Below are 18,274 nucleotides of genomic sequence, written 5' to 3'. Positions count from 1 at the left end.
ATCCAATATCATTTATGAATGGTCCCTGGTGATATATTTAGAGCAGACAGTCCAATGAAAATAGGATTGATAGGATTTTAGTGCGCTCTTGGCGCCTTGTGTCACATGTTCATGTTTGTTATATATACTAAGAATACCAAAGCATGTGGTGTGATGATCGAAAGATTAGAGAAGCAACTCCTCCCCTTCCCCCCATTGCCTGCTAAACTATATTTTTGCATAAAAATACAAATCAAATCATTAAATGGGATATTTATTAGAATTATTTTCTTACCCGCAATGTTCTGTGTAGACAAAGGTGTTGAGAAAAAAAAAATATCGAGACTCGTACTTGTCTATCGGCCATCTCCAGTGAAAAATGTTACGGGTGTAGCTTACGGCGCTTCTTAAGATCATGGGGATGTATAGTGCTACTCGTTGCATTCTTTCACCGAAAAAAGCAGTCTGTTCGTCTATATTTAGCTTCCAAGACGAATGATGATCGGGTCATCCTTTGAAACGCTACTCGAACAACGTTCACGGCAGTTACATTTTGCGAGTTCCACCGACAGCGCTTCGGTAGCAAGATTTTTTATAATGAATTCGGCAATTACAGGAAGGTTCAGTTCGGTCGGTACAACATCACCACATCATGACATCACCACCATGTTGGCAGATGCTGGTTCCGGATCTCGGAATGTAACTAGTTGTAGTATAACGGACTAAGTCCGCGAAGATTGTTTAAAAAGCACCCAGATACTGTCTTGAAAATACCTGTGCTCCCAGCAGTGTGCTGTCAACTGTTTGAGTTAGCAAGAAGCTGAACATAGTAGGCATTCATTTTGTTTTCAGATATGTCGAAACGGTAAATAAAATCCTTCTCCATCGTATTGAACTGTCTCCTCTATATTTTTATCAACATAGATTTAAGTATTCCTATTACTAAACTGTACCATTTGACAATGCTATTTCATTTGTAATGTCACGTATGAACACTTAAAAGTCAAACCAATCTTGAAACGCGAATACACCATCGTCTAAAACCGAATTGACCTGAAAGGTTATTAAACGATATCGTCGCTCTACTTGCAACAAACTAAAGTTAAAAGAAAATGATAACCTGGACACCAGATCTCTCAACACAGAGCAGAAGTTGGCTTTATGCTTATTTAACTTAATTGACTCACGCACGCTTCAAGCATACATTCATTGTTGAGAAACTTCAGAAGCACGGTTTTGAAAAATTGTACCGTTTGACATTTCAAACAGATTCAAATTTTGGTGCGCTCGTGACTGCTGCATTTTGTTTTTTACTTTACGCTGGTATGTGTAATTTTTTGACTTGATATCACATTGAAACGACTACTCTCACCACCTGTCTCGCACAGATCCACGCATACCCAACACAACCAAACACTCCCAAATATTAGAAATCAGGACATTTTAGTTTGCTCGTTTAATCTTAAGTAAAGCGGTCGATTGTGCTGAATCTGGGAACAATGTATGATAGTTGATCAGTGGCACATACGCAGCGGTAATAACACGTCCAGCAAACCAGCGACCGTGTAGTGCATTGACCGCAAGGACAGCTGTCGCGATACTGGTGCACTTTACGTACACGTTCCCTCCTGGCGATTGCTTGTCGACATACACGTGCATTACTCCGCCATGCTTGTTGCATTCCTCAACTACATCATCCTGGATTTCACTGTCCCAGTTGGGGTTGGTTTCAGTCGCCGGATCGAACATATTTGTTAGCAGGAAACACTGGGTGGCAATCGGTGGCGACTGTTGAACCGGTTGCTGTGGGGCAGGTTGTGGTGCAGTGGCGAGTAATGCATCAGCAGCTGCTCGCGGAACTGCCAGACCAGCCCCTTCTGCAAGTTTGAACATCAACTGTAACCGACCGGTGGCTCCGAGATCGATGCCACTGCGGTCCATTTCATCTGTGTCGAGCGATGCGTGAGTTGTGACATCCAATCGTTCCGTCACATTACCGACCTTCATCGGGCGTCCAGCCAACTCGAAACCATTCAACTGTTCCAGCGCTTTCTTCGCATCGTCTGCGTTGTGGAACTGCAAGAAAATTGTGTTAATAAACTTCCTTAGAAGCTGTAAAGAAAAATACAACTTACTGTTATGAATCCGTATCCCTTCGATCGACCAGTATCCGAATCCATGATGAGCTGAATGAGATCGATCTTTCCGAATGGCTCAAAAATACCACGAAGCATGTCCTCTGTGATGTTAAAGTGTAAAGAACCAACGTACAATCGCATCGGTCCAGACGTCACTTTTGGCGGTGGTGCTGGAGGTGAATTGGCCAAGCGGTTCTTCTCGGCCTGTGTGTGCTGCACCGAAATTGGTATTCCTAGCAATCGCTGCCCGGACAGTCCAAGCGCCAGCGCAACCGATTCCGGATCCTTAAACTCGATGTAGGCTATTCCTTTAAATCGTCGCGTTTTGTTGCATGTGATAAGCCTTACATCCCGGACCTTGCCCACACTGGAGAAGAATTCCTCTAGATCACGAGCGCGAATTCGCTGTGACAGTTGCATACAGAAAACGGTACGTGCATCGCGCTCCTCCGCGCTAAGTTCCTCCGGTGGAGAAGCATCCCGGAAAGGATAGCGAACGCCGTTGGGCGGTGTCCGGCCTCGGCGGAAAGGTCTGGGCGAGCGGGAACGGCGTCTGTAAGTTGTAGGAAAACTACTAAAATGATTAGTAAATAAAGCAAACAGTCGTCAATATGGTGCACCAAAACACTTAAATGATGAAATGTTTAAAATATAGATCCGCTACAGAAGGAGACCGAGAAGGAAATATTTGTGAGCTATACACGGCTCGTGGATGAATCAGTTTGTGTCATTACCTATCCAATTATTTTCATTTCTGATGGTTAGAAAGTAGCAAAACCGGATTTTAAAACACCCGACCGAAGCCAGTCCCTGATTAATTCCCGCTAATTACATGCACCGATCCGCAAATCTTGAAGTTTACGTTCATAGCTCCACCACGTCTTTGACGTTTGAAGTAAACTGATTTCATTCGATGGCCAGCCCTTTGGCTTCAAACGTAAACTGAACCGAGCACAAACCGGGGTCGTATGCGAAGGCGACATCATTCGTATGTTACATTCGTGCTGACTACACCATAAATACGCACTCTATGTATGGTTGCGGTAAAGCAAGAAAGATGAAGAGAAAATCAAAATCCCTCTTGTTTCGTACCGATCTCCAGTTTCCTGTCGGCCGAATCCACCGTCTACTGAGAAAGGGCTACTACGCCAGAGCATCCGTCTAGTTTGCGGAGGAGCAGCAGTTAGCAGAAAATTCAGGATTATCCCCCGTCAGCTGCAGCTAGCCATTGGAAACGACGAGGAGCTGAACAAATTGCTCTCTGGCGTTACCATTGCTTAGGATGGTGTGTTGGCTTGCATCCATATCAGTCTGCTACTAAAGAAGACCGAAAAGAATTGAGTTTTTTCTTTGCTGGCAGATGAAACGATGCCGAGAAAAAAACCGAACGTGCGCTTTGCAAGGCGACCATTATATTCGCATGAAGAGTTTTGATTTGATATTGTTTCTCTCCTTCGTTGACGAATCATATTTGAATTGAACTACAACTTCCTTGAAAACAACACACACACCGAAGAAACTTTTGGGGGAAACGCACACACACTTACATTTTCAACGTGTTATGTACTAGAAAACCAGTAGCGCCGCCGTGCAGTATCAATATTGAAAATAAATTAGAAGAAAAGGACGTGTATTTTTTGTAATGAAATGTAAAATAGAAATTTCAGTTAAATATTCCTTTTTTCCAGAGTTGTCCTACTGCAGCTGTAGAGCTAGATTCTTGGAAGGGCTCCCCGTCAGATTTACACACTACAAGTGCCAACGAGATGAGAAATGTCACTCACCAAAACACTGCTTAAAGCCAATTGCAGCGTAGACTTCGCCATCATCGTGTATCATCGCGAACGGCTCGGGCGTTTGTACGTTAACGTGTTCAGTCACGTGTGCATTTGTAACGTGTACGTAACTTTTCATGTAGAAATTCTACATATTTTATAACCGTGTGAATTTCTCATATTCGCGTGTGTTCTTAGATGATCGCGTGCAGACCGCGAATCTGATACTTAATTTTCGGTGCACAGCTCAAATGCTAGAAGTGAGACCTTCCATATCAGTAGATTTCCCGGTCATATTGCCACGGAACGTGTTGCCTAGTTGATACGAGCTTTATTTTTTGATTGGTCATACTGAATACGTGGACCTAAGATACTAGGACAGATGGTAATGGTTTCCAGACGTGACCGATTCATGATCGCGCGAGCACGGACGTTTGTAGGTTCGAGTTTGAAACTTCGTATGTGCTAAAACGTTCACCTTATTACCGGGGTGTTATCAAGTTTGCGCGATCGCGGGCGTAAGTGTACGTTGTTGATCGGGAAGGGCTCAAGCGTTTGTATGTTAACGTGTTTATCGCGTGTGCTCGCCTGCATGTGACTTCGCGTGTACAACTCGATTTTGTAACCGTGTGGCCATTCACATATTCGCATATGTTTTTGGAGGGTCAAGCGTACCGTCATTCTGATATTTAGGTTTCGGTGTACGGTTCGCATTATGCCAGGGAATTACAACCCCGATAGGTAAACATGGTGGTCTCTTCCGTAAATTGCTGTAATTTCGGGTCATTTTTTTCGCGTTTGTCGCGCACTCATTAATGCGGTGTCCTCTCTGCAAGGAGTTGAAGCAAAAGCCATTCTTCCGCAACGAATTGTACTTCTCGCTTTGAGTAACCAGGCAAATGAGTCGACCACCAGTTTACTTGGGAGAGCTATTTGATATACAGATTCAGAGAACTACTCATGTTTGAAAGAAGGAATTAACCCTTATCTTTGAGTAAACTGGGCAAACGAATGGATCGACAGTTTATTTGCTAGGGCTATTTGGTTTACAAATTCAAAGAACTGCTCATGTTTGAAAGAAGGAATCAACTCATGTTTCTGGCAAACGGCTGCTGATGTTGACGCCGTGAACGAATCTTGTTCCAAAGACAATGGAACCGGTAGAGTGAACTTTTGCTCTCAGCCGACAGCAACCGGGAAATCACAGCAATCCCAATCAATACCCAATGTTGGTAACGGGAATGCATCAATGATTACGACGAAGCTATGCGCAAAACTGTTTTCTGGGCATCAAACCCCTTTTGTGATTTAGCTGGCGGTGGCTTAAACGATTGAGATGATAATGATGATGAGCATGATGAAGATGGCACTCATATGAGCAACACGGTTCGATATTCAATTCTTTGTTTGTAAAACCAAATACAAATACGTTAATACGGAATACTATGACGATTTTTCGTGAATACGTTTTACGCTACCCTGGTACTTGGAACGGTACGGTGTCACAGTGACAGTGTACTTTGATGGCATAGTGCTAAAACTGGCAGCACCGAAAACTATAAACTCTTCGTAGCGAAAAAGATATTGTTCATTATTCAGAAAACCGGAGAAGAACCAGAAGGAATACTCGAATTTCTTTAAAGAATCGTTATTTTAAATTATTTTAACTTTATTTCCAGATATTTCCTAGATATCCAAACTTACTCTTGATAATTCAAGCATTCTAGGACATTAAATACAGGAAAACTAACTTTGGAAATTGGAGTTTTATCCAAAAAAAGGTTATTGCATGGTTTTCCAAGCATGAATGGACACGATCAATCGGCAGTAGCAGTTTTGAGGTTTCTTACGTTTGGTTCGAAATAATTCCCTCGATTTCTGTTACTAAGACTATTTTGCATGATACACACCAGATGATTATTTGTACCTCAGCATTAAACTTGTTCCTGCATTGTGGACGCATTCATAAATTTGGATTCTGATCAGAAAAGTTGCATATTTTCACGGTATTTAACTGGAAATCGGTTCGGAATTCTGAATAATTGCTGCTCCAGTGCAACTGATTGACGAATTTAATTTGTATTTGAAGCTACTCTCCAATCTCAAGGCGACCCTTAAAATGAACCTGGTTTGTTCTAACCGACTGTCTCTATGCGTCGACGCATTTCCTATAGTCATTGGTCGAACTGAACAATTAAACATCGAGCAATTAACTATCTCTCAGGTGCCGGTCCTGCACCAACAGGCAGGCCGAAATTAATTCATACCCAAACAGTTGAATTATTTTCAACAGCGCCGACAAGTACTCAATTTCCAACCGAATGAAATATGCCACTGAACTCAACATTCGTTTTATTTAGAACTGGTTTGTGACAGACAAAAGAAAAGAAATAATATTGACCCTATAATTCTATAAACAAGGTTAGCTCAATTTTTGTCTAAATAATAATGATGTGAACATCATGGACAAATTACTGAGCCCTTAGACACCGGTGTGGCCTTACCAAACCATAACATGGGAGCCGACATGAAAATTCCTGACCAGACTTTCCATGCACATCGTCAAGTTTGTACCTATGTACAAAATATCGAACACGCGCTCAACCTCAAACGTGCTTTGTCACGATGTACAGGTTTGCCTCCAGGATCGAACCCAAGCGAGCGATGTACAAACTCTAGTTTAAACATTTGTGTACGTACATCGGGTGCGTGCACGAGAACGATTCTCACCAAGCAAAACTGGTGCCACGAACCTGTGTGTACTCCAGGTGTACGTATATGGGGTTCGGTTGTGCAGGCGAACATGTGCAGATTATTGTTTATTTATAAAGGTTTTAGCCACAAGGGTCATCCGCCTTTTTTAGAAATAATGTACCTTTCAGCTAATTACATTTAAAAAAATGCGAAAATTATTGCGATCGTCTGTCTTGGGTGCACTGCTTGCTGCTTTTCGTTTCGTTCTTTCTCGGGGGCGAAGCGTTATTGCCATTATTCTCTTTACCGTTTGCTGCTTGTTGGTTAATCTGTCTGTCCTCTCCATCGCTCTCGTGTACGTCCATATCGCTATCTCTAGAGTTGCTTGATTGTTCACTGTTGGCTGTTATCCGTCTACTTTTTTTGTCATTCCTGCCGCCGGTGTACTGGATGTTTGCTTAGGGTTATCGGGGATTATCTTTTGGCCGGTTTAGCAGTGGAACGTTGTTGATCAGTGCGTGTTGTAGTAGGTCCATTTTCCGCAGTAGTTTTAGCGCATGGTTTACCCTAGTGTACCGTCTGGTTGCAGAACTGGCACGTGGGCCAGGGTATGTGCATAGTTTTTTTTTAATATAGGTGATCTCTTTAGAAGATTTGCATTCGAAGGTCAAGTATGACGGAATAGATTGGTGCAGCTGCATTCTAACGATACAAACCCCGTTGAGAATGCCGGAGAAAAAGTTTTTCCAGGTGGTGCGTGGTGCCAGATCATGTAATAAAGCTTCAGTAAAATCTCGGTCGATATAGACGGGGATCATGGTTTTAATGTTATCGTATTCGATGTCGTGTTGCATATCATTCATCACACTAAAGAATTCTGCATCGGATAGCGTTTTGAACGTTATTAGTATCACGTTTTTGTATGATATAGCTGGAGGTGTGTAACTGCCGTAAGATCAAGATTCATATTCACTTTTATCAACTGTTCCACCTCACGCAGTGTAGGTCTTCTTCGTGTTTGCGTAAAGTAGATCACGATAGTGTTTTCGTTAGTGGGCGCACTTTACTTTTTTGTTCGCTAATTTTGCTCACCGTGGGGCAACGAGGCTTTGTTCTGTTACTGGTGTATAGAAGTAGCGAAACGACGTGGGTAAAATTCGAGCGGTGTGTATGTAGCTTCTAGTCTGCGCGAGATCAGGGACTAAACTGAACATGCGTAGATGTTTAGGTACGAAATAGTGTGCTCGAGTTCGTACACATAATGTGAGTTTGATATGAGCACAGAACCACAGCGAACATTGTGTACGATGTTCGTTTGAGAAGACTGCTGCTGACAATAGCTTGAAGCAGCATCTGATGTATATATGTTCCCAGATTACCTTGGCTCTGCTATCCAGTATATTTTAGATGCCGGTCATAACCAGGCTCATTGTTGTCTAGTCAAGCACATAAAATAATGGATAAATTTTGCCTAATTCATCCGAAAGCTTTCCCGAAACTTCACGAAGCTGTGGTTTACAATTTAGTTTGGTTATTCAATCTAGCGTAAGGCAGAAACGCTGCTGAGAGTTTCCGTTGCAGCGATTAAGTATATTCCGGCAGGAGTACACACGACACACGAGCAGAGACAATCCTTGTCGTTATACTTTATTTTTCAAATTTTAATTCGCCAGCGACACTTTATCGTCGATTGTGCGAAATGAATGCGATGGTCTTATCTATAAAAATCATACAGAAATTTTCTAAATGAACTCGAAGTTACCTTACTGGAAAATTATCCCACACATAACCAAAAACTACCGCTTTCGGTGCTCTTCATTACTCCTGGATAAGGAACTTTGATGGCAATCTCCATCCCGCAAGGCAGCACGCCGCGATGCACTTGATGAATTGAAATAGCTACAAAAGGTTTCTGATAAGGACTTGACAATTTTTTCATCAATTAGCTCTTTACTGAATAACCAACTGCTCCTTAATCTGCCAATCAGCCATATAACCTGTGGCAGGACCGTTCATAGGCTTTCATAAACTGCGGTGAAGATTTTCGAATTTTGAAAGCTGTTAAAGCTTAACGAAACGCACGATTATTACTAATTACTAATGCTGATTTCGTTTTTAAATCAGAGTTGCTCTAGGTTCGCTCGGAGCTGTCACTTTTGTATGGAAACTGTAAACATTAGAGCGAACCTAGGGCGACTCGATTCTAAAACCGAAAACAGCATAAGGCTGTTTTCGGTTTTAAAATCGAGTCGCCCTAGGTTCGCTCTAATCTTTACAGTTTCCATACAAAAGTGACAGCTCCGAGCGAACCTAGAGCAACTCTGATCTAAAAACGAAATCAGCATAAAATTTAAAATAAATAGCATACTTCGATCAAGGAGCGTTACCAGTTTCAATATATTTTTGTAGCTCTTATCTGTAAATGCGAAACAAAGGAATTGGGTAGCGTAATTATTATTATTAATTCAGTGAGTCAAAAAAATGAAGAGCATTTTGTATGGGACCTTTGCGTATTTAATTTGTATTTGGTAAAACTCCGATAAATCGATTCAATATCCGACATTTCATGAACTGACCAAAGTAACGAAAACTGAGGGAATGGCTATAGAAGTGTGCTTGCTTGATGGACACTAGTATTGTAATTTTGTTTTCCTTTTATTGGATTTGTTACAATAGTAAATGATTTTAAATTTTGTTTACGTGGATGCGGTATTCGGGTTAATGACATTAGAGCAAGTGACCTGTTCGGGTTTATGGCATTCGGGTAGATGATCCATTCTGGATTATGACAGTCGGGTAAATGGTTTATTCGCGTAAATAGCTTTCGGGCAAACGTCATTCCTGTAAATCACTTTCGAGCGAATGACATTCGGATGAATCTAATAGAACCACACAATGACCAGCACTGTGAGCCCCGTCCACTATCACTGACATTAAACTGTGGAACAATGTCTGTAAACATGCAAACAAGCGCGCCAATAGTTATAGTATGAGCAGGTGCAGAGTATGAAGAAACACAAAACATAAAAAGGCCCCTTAAACACTCTCGGTCTCCTCGATGCACCTCTATCGTGGCGTAGTGCAATAACCGCCTTAAAGAAATATATGTTTTCTTAGCACTGACGCACGCAATATGCTTGATGATGTTCGCAATACCGTCAAACCCCTCAACCTAGGGGAGGGAAAAATCGATCTGGATAAGAAATTGACAGATTATTACGCGATAAGCTTTTCATCAACATCTCCACAAGCATCTAAGGATCAATTGAGAAATTTGACCATAGATAACAGACCTCCCTTAACCTTCCTTCAGAAATAGACGGTTGTATACCATTCCCCAGAAAGCCATTTCCCAGAAAGCCAATCCCCAGAATTCCATCCCCCAGAATGTACCGTTCCCCAGAAAGACATTGCCCAGAATGTACCATTCCCTAGAAAGCCATTATTCAGAATGCCCCATTTTTTGTGGTGGAGCCTAAGGTTTGCTCATTACCTAATTCAAGGAACTGATACGGTGTGGAGCTGCTGATGTCATGCCGCCGAATGTGGCTGCCTCTCACAAGCAAACCTGTAATCTACTCGTATAACCGGTTTACTCGATCATAAGGATTGGTTCCTTATTTCAATCATGAGCAGTTTTTTGATTTTGTATGCCAAATAACTCTTGCACGCTAATTTGTCATATTTTCGTCTGACCGATTTATTCAAACATAAAGCCATTATCCAGAAACAAACAGAAAGCCATTGTCCAGAAATTTCCGCTAAAAGTGAATTTTAACAGTTGACTTTAACGCCGTAATCATATGTTTGTCGAGATATATCTTTCTTTTGCATTGGAAATGTTTCGTACGCGAATGTACGATCTACCCGAAATACATTCGAAAGTATTTTCATACCTTATGCCAAATGGCACTTATACAACAGACTAACAGACGTAATACTCAACAACAATTCTTCGCCAATGTTAGCGATCATTTTGAATATATTTTAGTAGTGACAGTAATAGCATTTACGATTATAATCCATATATGGCGCCACTGATATATGCGCAAGTATACGGGATAGACCACTAGTAAAAAAAAATCCTGGGTCTGAGGGTTAACTAATTTGTAAATGAGTGGTTAGAAGCGTGTATAGTGTTTGGCGGATCGATATTTTTAAGATATTAATCATAGTGTTATGTTTGTTTGTCTGTGCTTATGCTACACGACTGTTAGGTCAAATAGCCAACTACCATATAATGCCTGATGTCAGACGATGTTGTGCCCAAAGACTTTATGCCGAACAGGATAAACTTGCTCATAAGTTGGGACAATTCTTTAAGTGTGAACTGGGCAGACGTAAAGTCATTTTCATGAAGATTCAATGAACTGATCATGTTTGAAAGAAGGAATCAATTCCTATGTTTGAGTAAATCGGGTAAGCGAATGGATAACTGGCTTACTTGCGAGGAGCCATCGCTTTCGGCAGCTCATCCTCAGCAACTTAACAACCCATCACTTCAATTACTTTGATAATGCACAAAGTTTTGGTTTCACCATATAATCTTACTTACGTAAGACTGTTTCATTCTTTTAAATCCTAGGATGGGGCGCCACAACTTCCTATGATTGCTGCCCAATGTCTCTCAAAACACACCTGTATTAGATTCTGCAATTTGTTCTATATTTTTTTTTGGATTATAGTTCTTGCTGTATTTTATTTTGTGTGGAATGTGCACGAACCGAAAGCGAAGAATATCGTTTGATGGAAGTGGGAATTGATTCGTTGGTTGGGCCACAGCCTATGTCCAACTAACGAATTTGATTCGTTAGTTGAAACGACTGACAGACGTCCAAAACTATCCAAAGGAGACGTTAGTGGTGTAAATGCTTCTGTTCACATCTCTGATTATTTTCAGTTTGATTGCCAAGGTGATTTTAACATAGGATTTTGACATTAAGATGCTTTTAAGTTGGACAATGGTCCAACTAGTAGAGGTCCAACTAAAAAGCGGTCCAGTTCAAAAGTGACCAACCAGGGAATCACGACTGTAGTAAGTTAAAAAGATCAAATGAATATAAAATAAAGCTTTTCTGGGGAATGACTTTCTGGAAAATGGTGCATTCTGGGGGATGGAATTCTGGGGAATGGTACATTCTGGGAAATTACTTTCTGGGGAATTGTATTTTCTGGGGGATGGTATTCTGGGGGGCTGAATTCTGGGGAATGACTTTCTGGGGAATGATTTTCGGGGGAATAGTATACAATCGAAATAGACTATCATAAACTATTTTTTCCGGACGGTGGCAACCATATTTCCACATATTTTGACAGTTTTTATGTCGAAGTAAAAGTAAATATATTCTAATCAAGTAAAAGAATCGTTGTTCAATGAATATAACAACCATTAATAGCCCTAAACCCTAGGGTTTAAGGGTTAAGTACCGCCAAATGGAACATGGCTCTGTACCTACTGTTCTATTATCGATACGATGCGATATTTGTTATGAAATGTTATGAAAAAATATTGCCTAGTCATTAGTGCGTAAGTATATCCCTATTGCATATGTTATTAAATGCGCTAGCTTTTTATCGAATTCCAATAAAGTTTTTTTTTATCGAAATAGCATTATCCTAATTGCTTTTGAAGATCCAATCCTCTGTAAAACCATCACTAAAAACAGAAATGTTGAGGTGTGTTTTTCGTGAATTCAATCGTATATACTGCCTATAATCCCAAGTCAGTCCCATGTAGATAGGTAGTTCCATAGAACACATGGGACTAACTTGCAATCGTATCGTATGTATAGTATAATTGGGTCGAGGCCGTAAGGCTGAAAATCATAAGGCCGAAATTACATTAGGCCGAATTCAAAAGGCTGAAAAATCAAAAGGCGGACTTTCAAAAGGCAAACTTTCTGGAAGGCGGAATTTCAAAAGGCAAACTTTTCAGAAGGCAGAATTTTGAAAGGCAAACCTTTTTAAAGGACGAAACAAAACAAACAATGCAATGATAATAATGTGCTATTATCCATTACCTGATATTGATTATATTTCGAGTGAATACATTTTATAATTGATTTTGCCTTCTTTTAAATATGAGCAATTCTTTTTAGTTTCATTTTTGAAATTTTTATGCTTGTTCACTGTTGCAATTATGAATACTTGGCTATGACTTACGTTTTAGTACAGTATAATATAAAACTGCGATCCACCAGACGTATGTTTTGTTTTGACCATTATTATTATGAACGCCAGTGGGTTTTGGTTTTCCATACAGCGTTTCAATAATTTAAATTATCCTTATTATCTTTCTTTATATCATGAGCTGTTCTTTTGAATTATATACTTCATCATTTGTGAATTTCGCTAAGTTTTTCAAACGATGATTTATGGAATGAACATATATTCAACCATCGGTTGTTACACTGATCTATCACTTAGGGCGAAGCCAGTGTAATGCGGTTTTGTCGCATAACCGAGACCAAGGATCCGAAGCATCGCAAAGCCGCTAAGGATCCGCCGGGCGAGGTGGCCGCCGACCCGCCGTCAGAAGCGGCGGCCCCTCGCAAGTAAACCTGTGATCCACTCGTTTGCCCGGATTACTCAAACATAGGGGCTATAAATTAGTTTAGGTCCGACGGAGCGACAGCGATGTCGGACAGCACGCGACTTGAAGCCATGTGGCGTAAATGTTTTTTATTAATTGGTAAAGAAGAATAATCTAATTTTGGTTCAAGTACAATATTAGGACTATTAGTAAACAAACTCATTTAAAGTTATTTAAATGTTTAGGTAGTTGCCGTTATGCTCAAACATTTGAGCTACATGCCAGCTGCTTACAACTGCAAAACTGTTTGTATTCCCGGTTTACTCGAACATAGGAATTGTTTCCTTCTTTCAAATATGAGCAGTTCTTGGAATCTGTATGCCAAATAACTCTTGCACGCACACTTGTGATCACTTCGGCTACCCAGTTTACTCAAACATAGGGGTTGATTCCTTGTTTCGGGCATTCTTTGAATCTCAATTAAAATCGCAATGAATGCACCATTTGACAAAGGGTTTGGTGGATTTTTAGAGCATTAATTCTTCTTTTGTATTGGAAAGGTTTCGTACGTAAACGTACGATCCTCCCGATTTACTCAAACATGAGGCGATTAATCAATCAGGAACAACACAATGTGAAATAATCGAATAATAAAAAAAAAGTTTGCCTTATGAGATTCAGCCTTTTGGGTTTTCGGCCATTTGATTTTTCGACCTTTTTAGCATTAGCCCTTTCGAATTTTCGCCTTTTGAAATTTCGCCTTATGTTTTTCGGCCTTTTGATTTTCAGCCTTTTGATGCGAAATCAGTATAATTTCAAATTAAGGTGTCAAAACCGTTCAATCCACTGTGTTACTTGGTTTAAAAATTAAGCGTAGTATAAGAGATCTGCTCTAAGTCATTTAAAATAGTGCATGTTCCGTAGCCAATTGCCCCGACAATCTAAACCTAAAAAATACCTTACCTTTTATCCTTGCTGCGACTGCGCCGGCGGAAGTCCTTTTCTCGTGGATGTGGCGGGAACCGTTCCCGGGGACGATGTATATCACCACGGTGATCTCGCTCTCGAACACGATCGCGATCATAGTCTTTTTCGTATTCTTTAGGACGATCATAATGTCTTCGGTCTTTCTCCTTTCTCTCCCTAGAACGATCCCGTCCACCGTGAGATTTGGAACGAGATCTATCCTTGCTAGCTCGACGCTCGCGTTCCTTGTCCTTGTGACGCTCGCGATCCTTATCTCTGCCCTTGTCTTTGTCACGTCTCTCCCGGGAACGGGAACGATCCTTGCGACTTTTACCTCTCTCTTCTCGCTCCCGTGAACGACTACGATGCCTGTAAACGAGTTATATTGATTACAAAGTGGTAATTAATCAAACGATTTGATCTCTCACCTGGATGACTTGCTGCGACCACTATCCCGGTCTCGTTTTTCGCCGTTATATGTTCCATAATTTGATGGTGATCCGTCATCCTAACGGGCACACATAAACATACATATCATATCGGATTTTTGAGTTTGAAGTATGATTTAGTTATTTTTTATTTGTTCAAGGATTTCAAGCATTCACGCAGAAAAATTGATCAGGAACATTTTGTAGAACGACGCCAGGGTAATGCCGCATTGTACAGGTTTCCGCACACGATTGATGGTTATGAAGATTAACAGATTTCGTACGAGAAAAATAATAAAGAATGGAAAAAAAGAAAAAAAGATTCAAGAGGCATTAATAAAACAGTAGCTAGGCAGGGATGCTTTTTTTTAATGATAGTATATTGCATCTAGTACAGGAAACCAATCATTGCTTGCAGCTCAGTAGTTGTACGCCCCGTTTCGGCTTGGGAAATATGGTGAATGCTTTGTTCGTATCCTTTATCCCCGGCATAGTATAGTACCTACGATCGTCGCTGGACTCCAAAAATAGAGCCAAACAGGAGCAGTGTTAACGTGAATACTGTTGTTTGCTTCCGTCCCATTGCTTCAACTTACCATTTGTATCGTACTGTCATCGTTCGGAATGAGATCCCTTCTGGTTCGGGGACCTCAACCAACTCCGTACAATTGACCGACCACGACACTACATCGGGGTGCATTATTTGTATTTGTACACGCATTACACCCACACCGTGGGCGAAGGAAAACAAGTGTGGCACACAGAGTTCGCACTGTCTGCAAAAATAATACGCTTGAGATATGAGGAATCTTGCTTCTGGCTAATACACTCGCTTGGTTAACATGATTTTTTTTTACAATTAGAATCCTAGAGTAATAGTCCGAAATTTCATATTCTACCTTATTGCAGCCAGTTACCGAGTCTATTGAACGCATTCGGCTTGTGGAACATGCACATAAAATGCTTTAAAACCAATCGATCTGTAAGGGAAAACATTGCCTTTGAAAACGTTTCATAGCTAGAAGTTTATGAGTGTAGGATAAGGTTTGCTTGCAGCTTCTCGGTGGCTCATAGTGTAACGTCGGCTCTACAATTGATGGGATCAATGGTTATAGTTCCACTTCAAAGGCCCCTTTGATTGTAATCTGGAAAAGGCTTCAAACATTTAAATAAAGTTGCTTTATGAATTATCTCAACCGGTGACCTTTGAGGTAGTTTGTGTGTTGCCATTTAATCCCAATGCAATAGAAAAACCTTAATCACAACCATAGCCAGCAAAGAGAGCTAATCGCAAACCTGACTAAGAGAATAGATGAGTCAGTCCCGTAAGTACCAATTCAAGCATGGAGGCCGATTTGTATAAAAACTTATAAACCCAAGAGAAAGGCGATCGACGGTGACGAACTGGTATTGCTGATTAGCCATGACCTAGAAGAGACCCAAAAAAGCAATCATTATGACCTTACATACACGCTCAAAATTAGGACGAGGGAAGATAAGAGTTGGCGAACGACCGATGCCGTAACAACCTGCAAAGAGAGCTCATTGATCTTTATATTGACAATGATGTAGAACGATGATCGCCGACACCAAACCGGACGTGGAGGGATCTAAAACGAAAGATGCAACTACCATGCTTGAATCGGCCATTTTTCGGTAACTGAAACCCATGCACCCACTGTTCAGAAACGTATACAAGACACAAATCCGCTGGCATATTTGGCTGGTCATTACTTTGCTCTTATTCGGCATGCTCGGCATTTATCTATCTGTGCTTCTCTTGCACGGCAGTTTCCAGTGGGGTAAAAGACGAGCACTTCTTCGATCTATATTCAAATATAAGATGCCATAGATAATGATTACTTAGCGTGTGAACGTTCGTCGACAGCAAATAAGATGCATGTGGCTTAATTACCTAATGTCGTGTTGACACCCGCTTTAGTCGACCTTTTTCTGGATGTGTTTTTTTTTAGAAAGAAGCTGTTCTGTTGGGTGCAAATGTGCCTATTGTTTTTGCTTTTTACTATCGACACCTGGACAAATAAGGAGACATTTGCTTGATTATTACAAGTGCAGCAACAACTCGAGTGTCAATAAGAAACGACTTCAATTACACATGGGAAAGAACATACATTTCGATACCACATTAATAAACAATGCAGCACAATGTAAAGTCAAAAGGAAAGAAACTGTTTCAACTTGCCTTCAAAAAGTTTTTAGCAGTGCCTAGACGTCGTTTCGGTTCCGTCGACACGATCTAAAATAGGATAATACAATTTATATCTCACATACATTTATCGAATCATTTTATTGCAGATTTAGAGCAAAACTTTACATAGGATACGTGAGTTTGATTGAAAATCCTCGATATATTAGGCTATCGAAAAATTGTTTGCTTTTTCACATTTTCATCGGCTTATACGATGATTGTGTTCCTTATTTATTACTTTCATGTGTTCAATTATGTCATAACTCGACTTATTCAGTCGAACCTGAAAACGATTAACATGTTCTTCGCACTAAATATTTTTTTTATGCAGTAGTATGTAGTTTTTTGTTTTACGTATGCGTACTTTCCAGGTTTCGGAAAGCCCATAATTCAGGACTAATATTGCAGCAGGTTTGCAAAATGCAAAACACATTCGTTCATTACATGGATCAAGATGCAGTATAACTTGCACCACACCGAAAACCTCCCCCAATATAATGAATTAATTTCAAATAATGAAAATAAACCTTCGACGATATTAAAATGCAGAGCTATTTAACAGAAATCGCACCATAATCTAACCCCGGCCATTAACTTCCAACTAGGGATTACTCACCTCCTTTCTATACGGAGCCTCGAGGAGCTCTTCGACATCAAACTCTTCCGTCGCCATCTTGTCCGAAATTTGGGGATTATGTAGATGATAGCCCTGATCAGAAAATCCGCTTTTCATGCCGATTCACGACTAACTGGTTGTTGTATCAGCCCACCGGTTGTTCTAGTAATGTTCTTGTATGGATTAATGATAATTTAGGATGGAAAAACAATGTTTTTAGAATAATTTTCAAAAATTTTCAACACTGTATAATCTACACGCACAGTCACAGGCTGATGGTTCGTTCTGGAATGTTTCTTCTTTGTTGGATTTTTATACGTTTTTTTGTCATGCCGTTACGGTTATTGCTAGGATTTACCGTATCGTTACATATGGCGCTGCTTGGCGCTTTCCCAAACGCAAAACTTTTGTCCACCCGAAACGCCAACTATGCTTTATTGTTGGTACTAAAGTTCAATGATTCTTCTTCACGGTTAAAATAGTAAAACAACCTACAGAATAAGTTCTTTTAACTTACTTTTGAGTTGTGCGTTGCTTTCGCACTTATTAGTGTTGTCAAAAACAAAACGAGAGATTCGACTCAGTCGAAGTCTTCTGTGGAAGAAGGTCCTTTTGAGTTTTTTGGGGTATACTCAAAATTAGGTAAATTCAACTTAAATTTGAGTATAAATAACCTATCAATGAGTTGTAATTTTTGCCATGGTTGAATGGAAACCACCTTCAACACGGTTTACCTAATTTTACCTTCCTCCATGATACCCCGAGAATGAGTCAAAGGAACTCAATTTTAGGCAGTTTTCGTTTGCGTGTTATTATGATCAGGTGTATTAAATGAGATTAAAACTACACACGGAAACGAAAAACTACCTAAAATTGAGTTCCTTTGACTCAATCTCGTGGTATCGTGGGGAACTTAAAATTTGTGTACAGACCACAG

General features: G+C 40.4%; 1 protein-coding gene across 11 annotated transcripts; it reads right to left on the bottom strand.

Annotated features, from left to right (window-relative positions):
• Positions 1–864: 864 nt before the first annotated feature.
• Positions 865–17,663, bottom strand: LOC131682475 (RNA-binding protein 39). 11 transcript variants are annotated; one of them, XM_058963964.1, is made up of 7 exons: positions 16,247–17,622; positions 15,412–15,492; positions 15,109–15,288; positions 14,513–14,592; positions 14,082–14,453; positions 2,115–2,688; positions 865–2,055 (listed from the first exon to the last, which is right to left on the bottom strand). In XM_058963964.1, exons 3-7 carry the CDS (start codon positions 15,109–15,111, stop codon positions 1,423–1,425), a joined length of 1,662 nt encoding a protein of 553 aa, XP_058819947.1. In that variant the 5' UTR covers positions 15,112–15,288; positions 15,412–15,492; positions 16,247–17,622; the 3' UTR covers positions 865–1,422. The 11 variants fall into 11 exon arrangements, with proteins under 11 accessions (XP_058819947.1, XP_058819945.1, XP_058819946.1 ...); XM_058963962.1 differs by having other exon boundaries at positions 15,109–15,492; positions 16,247–16,338; positions 16,428–17,622; XM_058963963.1 differs by having other exon boundaries at positions 15,109–16,338; positions 16,428–16,545; positions 17,338–17,622.
• Between the last annotated feature and the right edge of the window lie 611 nt (positions 17,664–18,274).

The sequence above is a fragment of the Topomyia yanbarensis genome, chromosome 2 (assembly GCF_030247195.1).
Source record: "Topomyia yanbarensis strain Yona2022 chromosome 2, ASM3024719v1, whole genome shotgun sequence".
Taxonomy (NCBI): Eukaryota; Metazoa; Arthropoda; class Insecta; order Diptera; family Culicidae; genus Topomyia; species Topomyia yanbarensis.
This window is presented reverse-complemented; position numbering and strand designations above follow the sequence as displayed.

Bases quoted from the DNA above. Each gene is read 5' to 3' on its own strand.
- LOC131682475 (XM_058963955.1), bottom strand. From the start codon at position 17,454: ATGAAAAGCGGATTTTCTGATCAGGGCTATCATCTACATAATCCCCAA. The intron at 14,593-17,337 runs GTGAGTAATCCC...TGTGCCCGTTAG, and splicing joins AGGCTCCGTATAGAAAGGAG to GATGACGGATCACCATCAAA. The intron at 2,689-14,081 runs GTAAGGTATTTT...TCATTTTAGTAG, and splicing joins AGTCGCAGCAAGGATAAAAG to TTTTCCTACAACTTACAGAC.